At 31.1% G+C, this 13,036-nt stretch overlaps 1 protein-coding gene across 2 annotated transcripts; it reads left to right on the forward strand.

Moving 5' to 3' along the window:
* Positions 1-712: 712 nt before the first annotated feature.
* cdm (importin-13-like protein cdm) lies at positions 713-8,431 on the forward strand. Of its 2 annotated transcripts, none has more exons than XM_040720160.2 (4): positions 713-2,411; positions 4,976-5,280; positions 5,356-5,489; positions 5,645-8,431. In XM_040720160.2, the coding sequence occupies exons 2-4, from the start codon at positions 4,997-4,999 to the stop codon at positions 8,101-8,103; spliced, it is 2,877 nt and encodes a 958-aa protein (XP_040576094.1). In that variant the 5' UTR covers positions 713-2,411; positions 4,976-4,996; the 3' UTR covers positions 8,104-8,431. The 2 variants fall into 2 exon arrangements, with proteins under 2 accessions (XP_040576094.1, XP_071747438.1); XM_071891337.1 differs by lacking the exon at positions 713-2,411 and adding an exon at positions 4,869-4,926.
* Positions 8,432-13,036: the final 4,605 nt, after the last annotated feature.

Below are 13,036 nucleotides of genomic sequence, written 5' to 3' on the forward strand. Positions count from 1 at the left end.
CGCAAATAATATGGAAAGCTCCTTGACTTATATAAATCAATATACAAATCCTATGTATTATCCTTTTTGAGTTTATAATACGTAGTCAGCCACTTTAAATTTATACAATAAGAGTGAACAGTCGGGGAAAACTGAAATGAATATGGAAGGTGCTCTTTCAGGTGCTTTACGGAAGTGCAAAACATTTTTATCATTGAAATTTTAACAGATCTTACCAATTACAAAGAAATAATATTAAATTTCTTTTGTTAGAAAGTTGATTAGACATATTTTCAGCTTTCCAATGAGATACTTTTAAACTTTTTGAATTTATTTGTCTTGAATAAAAATCACCTATTTTCTACTTTAAACAAAGATTATTCGAGTCAAAAGTATGATACAGGCATTTAAAAAAATTTTAAGATTCGGCTTTAAAATATATTAAACTAATTTATCCCTATCTTCAACACTGAGGGCTTAAAACAGCTTTGTGTGTGCCATACGACTAATTATAAGCTGTTTGATTAAAGATAAACAACTGTTAATGTGTAACAAAATAATAATAATACAATTGTTCGAGTATTAATTGAACAAATAAAAATAATTAGAACATTAATGATATTCTTCTAAATTTAAATTTGCTATTTATAAGTTATCTATTATTTAAATTTTTTATCCTACTGAATTAGTTCATAGATATAATTTTGATTTGATTTTAAACTCATGTCCCTACAGAAAATGTCTGTATAAAATGGTGTCGTAGATATGTAATTAATATTATAGATCTAGAAATTTTAAATCAGTGAGTTGTATTCATACAAATGGCTTATGCCCAGTTTACTAGTAGCAAGGTTAATAGAAATACGAGGTTAGACTAAAGCATTAAACTTTATGCTTTATGTTAGACCATTATGTAATCGGGCTTGCTAGAATTTTCAATTTGATGTATCGTACCGACCGCTGGGCAAGACAAGCAGATTTTGACAAAACACGAAACCAATCATATTCTATGACGTCCCTATTGCAAAAAAATAATAATTTGATATATCGCACTGACTTCTTCACAAGGTAGACAGATTTTGACAAAGACGTAACCAATCATATTCTATGACGTTACTATTAAAAAGCGTGGCGGAAGTCAAACATCAGTCGTAGACGCATTATTGTATAACCTTGACAAGTAGCAAATCTTACATTTTGTGTTATTTAGATTCCTTATAATCTTATATACTTAAATCTTAAAAAGTAAAATACAAGTACGGGCTAGCGTTTTCCATAGATTTGTTACGTCATTAAAATGGACCTGCTTACTTATGTTAAATTATAAAAGTTTTGAGCGACGCACTTTTATCATCCACCACCTTTATTTAAACTAAAAGGGTGAATTCAGGGAGGCTGCACAGTTAGTTATGCAGAAATATTCAAATATACTCGACGTTCCCAGTGGACAAAAAATGTCACCTCGAATACTACCTTGCTTGCTTTGTTTTAAAGCTTTATTAAGCCGTATTACTAAAGTTTTAAAACAAAGAGGCGAAAACCACGTGAATACTACATTCGTCACACTTCATAAAATAAAAATATTAAAGTGATGTCTAGGTAGTAAATCCCTAACTTCTTTTTTTCCTTCCTTTTCTCGCAGTTACAGCTAACTAATATACCTCCATTTATATTCCAAAGATTTTTTCTTCCTTTTAAATGTAGACAAATTTTAAATTTTTTCAGCCCACATTCTTTCATCATTACACTCAAAACCCGGTTTCTACTGTTTTTACATAGCTATATTAATAGATTTGACTTTTATTTTTATTATTGGTTCAAGTCTAGTAATTCTTACACTATATATGAAGTTTTAAAACGTGTGGATACATGAATCCGTGATACCTGAGTTGAGTTCATTAATTAACAATAAGTTTTTTTTGGGGGGTGGGGGGAATAGATTTTGAATATGTCTCTATATCATGATGAGTGCTACAATAGAATCACTTAAAAACTAAACGTATCCCAAGGTTTAACTGTCAACTCATTGTGGTATGACTATTGATTATTTATTATCCCTGCTTCAAATAATAATTAATAGCTAGGAGAATGACCGGCCGTAGAAATGTGACTGCCAAAGTTAATAATATTCGTATAAGCTGATTGAGGGCGTTGATATAGTATAAGTTCACGTCAACTGTTATTCTACCGCACTTTATCATATAGCTACTTTTATTGTTATGTATTGTCTTTAATTTACTTTTATCTCATGACGTAGGGATTTGTTTTAAATAGATAGTAATGTACCTTTTTATTAAGTAGAGTTTACGTGTTTATACATTTTAGTAGTTATGTCTATGTACATCCTTTTAGAAATAATCCCTTACAAAATATATATATTTAGTGTATGATTGTACCCCCAATCTAAAGGTCTTCTTATTGGCTTTACTCCGGTAAGTTACTTCCGTCTGTTGGTAGTGTTCGCAGTACACTACATTTATAAATGTATACACTTAAAAATCAAGAAAAAAATATATAAATATAACATTGAAATCAAGTAGAATCATTGATTCTCCTAGTAGAGATCGTGATTTTAATCTGTCATAGGACAGATTACAATCCTAATCTGTACTAGTAGAGATTATAATCATATTCTCTCCTAGGACAAATTACAATTTTACTGAGGAGATAGTAGTATTGAATATTTGAAGAGGTTGTGTGTTTTGGAAAATATGACGCCAAATCATACCCTCTATGGCGTATCCGTTCATTTGTGATTTGAGCAATATTTATTTCAGCGAGGATCATCTTAGGAACATTAATTTGAGCAAGTATTCCTTTGGGAAGTTTCATTTTAGCGTAGTTCCAATGAGTTCTAATACTATGTCAAGGAGCACAAGCTCCAATCACGCAATTGTGGTGAAAAACATCACTTTTGATGATGAATTCGACTTGGTAAACTCATATGAACTTTGGACAATTATAAAGCCTTAGTATTTGTCGTAGCTATAATTTTCTGTCAACACCATGTGGTATTTTAAAAAAACTATTCCATTTTGGGATACCATTTGAAATCCCAAAAATTTGTTCTTTAACAAAATATGATACCTTTACTGAACGTATTCAGTTCAAAATTAAAGTAGATTTATATTAAAAGGGTTTCTAACGTAAATATTCCAAATATTATCAAACTAATTATTTAAACTGATGAATTTGTCCTTCAAAAATAAATTATCAGCTTCAGTTCAGATCGTTATGTAGTAAGTTACATTCAGATAATTAGTTAATTGAAATTTTATTCTTTGATTGAACTTTGGATACTAATGTGATTAATTCATAAAGTCGATAGTTGTGTGTATTTGCACAATGATTAAAATGAATTTGAATTCGCTTAATTCAAATGGTTGGATTCAGAGCCAAAATCACAAAATATTATTCCAATCTATAAATTAAGAATAATTGATTCTTAGATGTGCATAGTTTTGATGAAATGGTTTATGTTTATTCATTATTTTAGGGACTGAGAATTTGAATTTAATTACGACAGTATGATTCGAATAGTTTCTTGAGGTTGGATCTATAATATTTAGAAATCCAGGCTCCGAATCTGTAGTTATTTTAAAATATGTGACTCCAAATCATAGATCATTATATATATTCTGTGTTACAAACCCACTCAAAGAAAAAATAAATGTGACTCTTCTGATTCCCCACTCACTCATCAGCCATAATTATTACTTCAAGGGAATATTTGTACCTAGTTGGTAAAAATTACATTATTTTGATCATTTTAAGCACATCAATGGGAATATAGGACATTGATACAGTCTGACTGATGTTTCTAATTGGTTCTATTTATGCACCAAAAATAAGAATCTTGTTCATCCCTATGAATTAATTACATTATACAGGCAAAATTAATGGGGAAATCAAAAGAACTGATTTAACAAAAGAACTGAATTATTTACTGATTATTCGTATTTCGTACATTCAGGGTGCAGTTCACTCGAGGCTACTCAAACTATTGAATGAAAACATTCTTCCACAGTCGCTTCCCTGAGCATCATAAATCCCATATAATATCCAAAAATACATACCGGCCGACCGGTTGTGCAGGTTTTATTAACTAAAAGGACGCTTACATTAATATTAGTTTAACTAGAGGATAAGTTAAAGATGTTATAACTTTATTCATGCGATATGGAAGTTTTAGGATATAAGAAATGTTAAACTGAGCCCAACAAAAGTCATCCAGCTTCTATTCCTTAATTCTAATTTGAATTAAATGCAGTTTGATCCAAACGAATACCGTAATGCAGTAATCAATGGACACATCATATTTTTTAAATGTATATTTTAAATATATTACAACAAATTTATATCTAATAATTAAAAAAAATTTCGTTACTATTTAATCTATAAAAATTTTGCTATATTGACTCAATACAGGGTTTTTTTAAATATTAGTTTGAATAATTCCGAAAAAGATATTCAGTTCACTAAAAGGATTCACAACTCCCAACACTATTGTGTGCAAAGGAACAATGCATAATTTCCACGAAAAAAAGAAATCGGCAATGAAAGAATAATTTTTGTACATTATTGCAATATACCATACCATAGAAGGCGTCATATTTTCGAAAACACACAACCTCTTCACTGCTACTATCTCCCTTAGTAAAATTGTAATTTGTCCTCGTAGAGATTATTATGATAGTAATATGTCATGGGACAGATTACAATCACGAACTCTACTAAGGGAATCAATGATTCTACTGGATTTCAATCTTTACTGTGACATATATATATATATATGTCTCAACAACAGCTGACTCAAACCTATACGATAACAGCGTCCTCAAGCAAAACTTTGTCACTAGCTATGGCGACTGCTAACATAATAATACTACAATAATAGAAATCTAAAAGAATGTTGCTAAAACTGTTTCGTTGGCTATAATTCTTCAAGTACACAGCAAAATAACAACGACAGCTTCATTTCATTGTTTTGTTTTAGTTCGAAGAGGAAGAGAGAGCCATGGATAATCAAGATATATCCGCGGCATCCGTTGAAAGAACCGTGTTACAGTTCTATCGAACACCCTCACCAGAGCTTCAGACATGGCTCACAAACGCTCAGCATCGAGGTGAGGCCTGGTCATGGTCTTGGGATCTTCTTTCATCGAATGGCCCCTCCGAAGTTGTTTTCTTTGGAGCATCAACTTTGGCCCTCAAACTGACGCAATCTTGGAATGAGATCCCTCCAGATAGTCATGCACCTCTTAGGGAAAAGCTTCTTAACGTACTTGCAGCGTATCGAGGGTATTTCATACATGATTTCTATTCATTAATATATTTCCTTCATATGCGAATCGTATCTCTTTTCTTGTTTTATAGGCCTAAGATCGTCATCACGAGGTTATGTGTCGCTGGAGCTATTTTGGCTGTGCGAGGAACTGCTGATGGCATTTGGGATCACCCCATCACTGACTTAATTAATGGATTTGGACCTGAAAATCCAATTTTATTAGGCATGACTTGGGATTTTATTTTCTTGCTTAATCAAATATTTAATCATTAACTAACAAAAAACATAACTAAATTTTTTGGCAGATATCCTCTTCTACTTTTTTTATTTTACTATCAAACAGACTGTCATTGTATATGTTTCTTTTTCTTTTTGTAGAATTATTTACTGTGATTCCCGAAGAATTCACGACGTTATCCCTTCCTGGACGTAAAAGAGCTATTATTCATGAAAAATTAGGGAAAGTTATTCCTGATGTATTCTCCGTTATTAGACGAACGCTTGCTTCCAATGGAGATGCCAAAGTGCAGGCAATCAAATGTTTTCAAGCGTGGTCTCAGTTTGAAACCTCTTTGGAGAACTCAAAGGATATAATTAATACTATTCTCAGATCTCTTGAAGATGAATCGCTTTTTGACGTGGGTCTGGAAGCGTTGTCCACCGTTGTTGGTCATCCAGATACTTATAGATACCCCAATCACTTGAAAGAAATTCTCAATAACATACTTCAACTTGATGGGATGCTCTACGGATTTCTGAGAGAAGGATCATTTGAATTAGCTAACCCCCTTATCACGCTTTTTGTTACTTTTGGAGAAAGTCATTCCAGATTGTTAATTGACTGGTCAACTAATTCTGATAGGGAAATGGTTCTTAGACTTATCAATATATTTCTTAGCGTTTCAGGCGTAGAAGCTGTTTATCCCATTCAAGAGACACTCAGCGAGATGCCTTTTGGATTTTGGTATATATTACAAGATGATATTATTAGCTGTGAACCTCCTCAATTTCAACAATGTGTTTCTTTATACGGCCCAATCTACGGAAATTTAGTAGATTTACTTCTCAAAAAGTCGATGTATCGCTTAGATGAGGACAAATGGACTGAGGATCAAAGAGAAAGATTCCGTTGCTACAGAACGGATATTGCTGATACGATCATGTATTGCTATAATATTCTAAGGGATGATTTGTTGAAAAATCTGTTAAAACATCTGGAAGAAAGTATTCAACGGAATTTAACAGACTCGAAGAATAATTGGGCATATTTGGAAGCTACTCTCTACGCTTGGTCTTCCATTGCTGGGTCCATGGTGGAAGAAGATGAGTGTGAAATTGTATCTTTGTTTTTAGCTAAGCTACCTGTTGTCCCATATAATAATATTCGAGTCATATCGACAGCTCTCGATTGTATTGGTGGTTTTTCAGATTGGTTGGCTCAACGTCCCCAGCTTCTACATCATGTGTTTCCCATCGTAACAGGAGCACTTGAAAACCCAGAACTTTCACTTTGCGCGACCATGGCACTTAAGGACATTTCTCGGGATTGCATCGATGCTATGATACCTTATGTCGATTCTGTTATTGAATCATGTACGAGAGCCCTCAATTCCAATACTTACGCCTTTGGTGAATGTATCAGACTAATGTATCCAATTGGAAGGATGCTCACGCTTCTTCCCTACGATCAAATTATTCCGAGATTAGAGCCAATTCTTGCTCCGCATCTTGTGAAATTGGGGGCTCTTGTCTCGGAAGAGCCTTCTCTTCAAAATAGACCGAGGATCATTTTCTATCTCAAAATGGTATCGAATTTATTTTCGGCGCTCGACATTTCTAAGAAGGAAAATCATCATCAGCAACAGGCTCGGCCACAACAGCCAATTGCATCGATTCTTCCTCAAATCATGCCTATGCTTCGATTTATTGCCGAGAAGTGGGCGCTAGATACAAATGTTTCTGAAAATCTTTGTGATCTACTAAAACAGTCAATTGGTACTCTACTTGATGAAGCAAAACCTTTCGTTCAAGATATTGTCTCAATTGTTCTTTCCTCTTACCAATCTCGTCCTCATAGTGCAGCATTAGACTTAGCACGTCAATTCTTTGTTATGTTTGGAGAAGATGTGCAACTGCAACCAGTCATTAATTCCTTGTTTGTTAAGCTTTGTGAACGCACCCTCACTGAAGTATCTTCAACTGGCAACCTATCCGATCATACTGACCTTGTAGCTCCGTTTTTTGAAATGCTTACTCATGTTTTAAAGAAACAGAGTAAGCTATTTGCATCACAAGAAGAAGGAGTAATCTCATCTGTATTCAATTGCGCCATGACATGCGTATCCCTTCCTGAAGACTGTATGGTAAAATATTCAGTACAGTTCCTTGTGCATTTCATAAATATTAGTAGAGATCACAATCGACTTCTGCAAGTAGTCAACAATCAGGGCCAGAATTTGTTCATGATTACCATCAAATGCATTGGGGGAGAGGGCTCAAGAAATTTCACAGACTATTATGCGGACATTCTTGTTGCTTTTAATAAAAAGTATTTCGATAACCACTGTCGGTGGATGGAAGGATTTGTAAACATGGAAAATTTCCCCACCGACAAGTTGAATCGAGCACAAAAAGAACATTTTGGACAATTAATATTAAGAGAAAGAGTGAACAAACGTAGGATCATGGAAATCGTTAAGGAATTCTCTCTAGCTTGTCTTGGACTCGTTGGGACCGGTGGTCATATGGGACAAGTTATGGCCACATGGGAAAGAGTGGAAGAACATGAAGCCCGCTTAAAGGAGATCAAGGCGATTGGTGCAGCCAACAAGAAATGATTTTTGCATTCATAACTACCTATTACCACTACTTTCCTTCCTTACTTCGCATTGTCGTGATACACTTGAAGGGACATTAAATATGAAATGTATTTTGTAATTAAAACGTATGTTCTGTATATATTTGAAAGAAGTAATCAATTCATTCGGTTTCGCACTTGTTATATACATATAAGAAAAATTATATGAAAATATCAAATTGAGAAATACGATAACTATATATTTTTATTTAAAGTATGTGAATACGGTTTCCATCACTACTTTTAACTTATTTCAGTTATACGTTTAAAAAAATATTATTTATAAATACATACCACCTATTGGAGGATTTTTTAAATGTTTTATTCAAGTAAAACAGCTATTTTTTCTCCATTTACTCCTTATTCTTCTTTATACTAAAATATTAAAAAAAAAAAAAATATCAATTATAATATCCTTCTCTCACTATTAAATTTTTAGTTCTTAATAATATATATTTTTTACTTTATATTGGTTAGGGTTAAGAGAATGAATGATTTTTAAAGTTAATTTATTACATATTTGATACAATACAATGTTTATCAGAATAGAGCTGTTGAAGCATTCAAAAAACAAAAAAAAAAAAAAAAACTTCAAATATTATATCTTAAACTTATAATTAATGCAACCTGATGATTTATTTCAAGGAGTTCTGACTTACCCATTCGTATATATTATATAAAATCACCAAAATGATGTATATTTTTAATTATTATCATCGCAGTAATACTTAAAAAAGATATTCATGAATATAATTATTAATATATTAAACCACTATTTCTTATTGATTATTCGGTGGAGCAAATATTTAATCAAAACATAATTAGTTATTATATTACTTATTAGGTACTTTACCCTCAAGACTATTGGTGTTGGAGCTCCTATGTATCTGGTGAGGTCATAATTGACACTCGTCCATGTAAAGTCCAACAATATTTATCAAGATGTGTTATTTATTGGAGTTATCTAATAGATAATTATTATGTATTGCAGAATTAATCATCATAAAATATTAGTTTTTTCGCCATTGTCCTAGAACCTTATGGAACACTGAAATAAAAATAGAAGCGCTATTTTTTGTACTTGATAGAAGTACCTAAGAATTTTCTTACATTAACAAATTTACATTCCAATAAATTGAATCTTTAACTTCTCCTCGCATTCTAAAACTCATCTCATCTGGCTATCGCATACAATCGTTATTATAAATATAATTTACGAGTTATGACCAGAATGACTTTTACTAATATCTGGAAGTGAACCAAAGGTTCTCCTTAACCTCATGTAAGGTGATCAGTATTTTTTTGGTTAAAAATCAAATGGCAAAACCTAATGGACTTCGTACAATGTTGCTCCATTTTTATTTCAGCAGTATCAGAACATCTATGTAAAGTCACGTGCTACAATTAATATATCTTCCACCAAGACAACATTTTTGAACTGAAATAAAAATGTTTTTGATTAAAAAAAACTTGCGTAGTGTAAGGGTTTTAATAGGAAAGTGATCCGAACATTACCTTTTACATTTTTCTACAAGTTTAGATTAAATATTTTATCTGTTAAAGTTAGGAGTGATTTTTTTTAGCAAAGGATGTATAATATATATAACATAAATCTTAATAGAGAATTTAGAAAGAGAATGAGGATCAAAGGGTTGAATGATAATTAATAATATTATATCAGACAGTATTGTGTTCGTACAATTTTCATTACCTCTTCAAAGTATTTTTGTTAGAAGATGTCCCCCATCATTTTTTTAGTAGTAATTGAATTACTATTATTTTAAATTTAAAAACAACAAACCATTTTTGTAAAACTTAATAAAATCCTTTTAAATTATAGTTTGTGTAATAATACTAAATAAAATAATTTGATATACTAAATCATAAGCAAAATGGAGTTGCGTCTATAAAAATCTTAAATTTTCCGGCATATATATGCAATAAATAATTGTAGTGTTATTATTTAGTTTTTTAAATGTATATTTGGGGTATCATATATTCAAAAAAATATACAAAATACTGTGATGTGTACATTTCATAATTTAAAATAATATATTAAAAATACTTGCAATGATGAATATCTTAGAATCAACCCTTCATAAACACATAGTAAATATGCTATAACTTAAGGCAAAATTAATTCATAATATTCAGTAAAAAAATGAAAATGACACGCGCACAATATTGTCTACTATAATATTAATACAATTAATCATGTTATCATCATTCAACCCAAATAATCGGCAGATTAAAAACGAAGGAAGATGGAAACTATTTACAGCGACTGGTTCAGCACTTAAAAATTATAATTAACGTATTTGCTTTAGTTTTTAGCTATTAGTTTCAACGATAATATCATAACCGCTTGTTGTTTTGGCATTGGTTTGAATTATCATTTTACATAATCATCATGGTTCTATATTGTTATGACTACGGCTGCACAAATAAGAGCAATAAACCTGATCTTAGCTTCCATAAATTTCCTAGAGATCCAAGTACATCAAACTTAAGATTTAACCTTGCATTTAATTTAATGTTTATGATTTCCTTCAAAAATAGATATGCGTCACAAATGAATACGTGCTGTTCGATGATAGGATTTCCTACCTTCTCCTATTTCTGTCTTATGTTCAGAACACTTTTTACACGAGGACTTCTTGGATGGACAGGAATACATCATTCTTAAAAAGTTACAATTTAAAGGTGCAACTTCAAAGTTTGAAGTTACACCTTTGAATTTTCAATCTTTAAAAAAAATATATTTTTCTTCGCATGAAAAAAGTATTGTCAGATATAATGTCTAACAATAAAATTAAAAAAGATGGAAGTGTCTTAAACAGATATTGGATTCTTCAAAATGTTTATTTCCAAGATGAAGGTATTTTTTGGAAATCAAAATCTAATTATAATTTATCAAAATATATTGACATTAGATGGGAAGCTGATTATGCTCTTTGTCGATATTTTCGAAATAAAAATGAGAAAAACTATTGACATAACTCTGGTTCTCCAAGATTATGCAATGTGTCCAAAACGTTTTATAGCTCTAACACATGGTATGATCAAACTGTTAAAGATTTCCTTCAGAATTTGTGGAAAAAGGATTTAGCATTTACTTCAAACTACCTAAATTTGAATTGCATCCCACCCCATAAAAGTATGAACCAGAAGAACGAAGTTTTCGTTCTCAGGATCTATTATGTGGACATATGCATTTAGATTTCGAACAGCGAATAGAAAAGGGGAGGAATATTGAATTCCTAAGTTCGATTCCATACTGAAAAAATGTACCACACCAATCCATAAGGATAAGTAACTATTTTCCAAGCTCTAAAAAGATCTTTTTGAAATTTGGTATTATTTTTTGGTGCAATGAGGACTAAAAAAAAGTATTTTCTTTAAATCAATAATTGATTTCCTAGTGACGACAAAATTATATGAGTTATATGTCTCTAAAAACTTAGAATATGGGTTCTTTTCCAAATGTTGTATCTCTATTTCTTTTAAATCCCCGAGTTCGAATAAGATATCGAATCCTATATTATACGACAAACGTGAACCGTTGAAAGCAATGAAAGAGCCTTTCGCATGTCTTGTCATCTCCATATATTTCCATGGAAGTCTCGAGCACTAAATAGTTATAAATGTCCATGATATTTCTTTTTCTATAGATTTTACAATGAACAACTAGCTCGAGCTATCTGGACTACATGGAAATGAATAAAAAATTGCACCGGCTCCAAGACTTATTTTTAAAATTGAATAGTCATTGTTTTCAGTAGTGAAATATACTAGTGCTGGAGAATTGAATCACTTGACTAAAAAGAATCGTTCACTGAATCCAATAAAAACTAATTTTCTACTATTTTCCGAAATGATTCAGACTGATATTTAAAAACCTGTATTGAATCAATATAGCAAAATTTTGAAAGCTTGTAACGGAAAAATTGTAAGCTATTAAATATAAATTCATTTAATACATATAAAATATACATTAAAAAAAATTGTGGATCATTGACTACTACATTACAGTATTCAATCGAATCAAATTGCATTTAATCCAAAATATTATAAAGTAATACAAGATGGCTGACTTTAAAAAGACTTAAACAATTTCTGCGTTCAGAGGTTATTTTTCCTATCTTGCTGAAGATACGTTCCAATAGTAAATATGTAGCAATAAAGCATAGACTTTTTTTCATTAATTAATAATTCAGAAATAAAAAATGCATTGACTTTGCCAAGAGACTTTCATGAAAAAAGCTTCAAATTGCAATATTTCTTTGCTCAAACGCCTTTATAGGTCCTCAAAGTGCTATATTTGATGATTAAAAGATGAATTTCTTATAAAATACACGAAATTTGGAGTTTTTTCGAAAAATATGGTCATTTTAAGCCATATTTGACTTGAATTTCATGAAAAAAGCTTCAAATTGCAATATTTCTTTGCTCAAACGCCTTTATAGGTCCTCAAAGTGCTATATTTGATGATTAAAAGATGAATTTCTAATAAAATACACGTAAATTGGGAGTTTTTTCGAAAAATATGGTCATTTTAAGCCATATTTGACTTGAATTTCATGAAAAAAGCTTCAAATTGCAATATTTCTTTGCTCAAACGCCTTTATAGGTCCTCAAAGTGCTATATTTGATGATTAAAAGATGAATTTCTAATAAAATACACGAAATTTGGAGTTTTTTCGAAAAATATGGTCATTTTAAGCCATATTTGACTTGAATTTCATGAAAAAAGCTTCAAATTGCAATATTTCTTTGCTCAAACGCCTTTATAGGTCCTCAAAGTGCTATATTTGATGATTAAAAGATGAATTTCTAGTAAAATTCACGTAAATTGGGAGTTTTTTCGAAAAATATGGTCATTTTAAGCCATATTTGACTTGAATTTCATGAAA

The sequence above is a fragment of the Lepeophtheirus salmonis genome, chromosome 10, assembly GCF_016086655.4.
Source record: "Lepeophtheirus salmonis chromosome 10, UVic_Lsal_1.4, whole genome shotgun sequence".
Classification (NCBI taxonomy): domain Eukaryota; kingdom Metazoa; phylum Arthropoda; class Copepoda; order Siphonostomatoida; family Caligidae; genus Lepeophtheirus; species Lepeophtheirus salmonis.

Coding starts and splice junctions, on each gene's coding strand:
- cdm (XM_040720160.2), top strand. CDS start 4,997: ATGGATAATCAAGATATATCCGCGGCATCCGTTGAAAGAACCGTGTTA. Junction 5,281..5,355: donor GTACTTGCAGCGTATCGAGG/GTATTTCATACA, acceptor CTTGTTTTATAG/GCCTAAGATCGTCATCACGA. Junction 5,490..5,644: donor TGAAAATCCAATTTTATTAG/GCATGACTTGGG, acceptor TTCTTTTTGTAG/AATTATTTACTGTGATTCCC.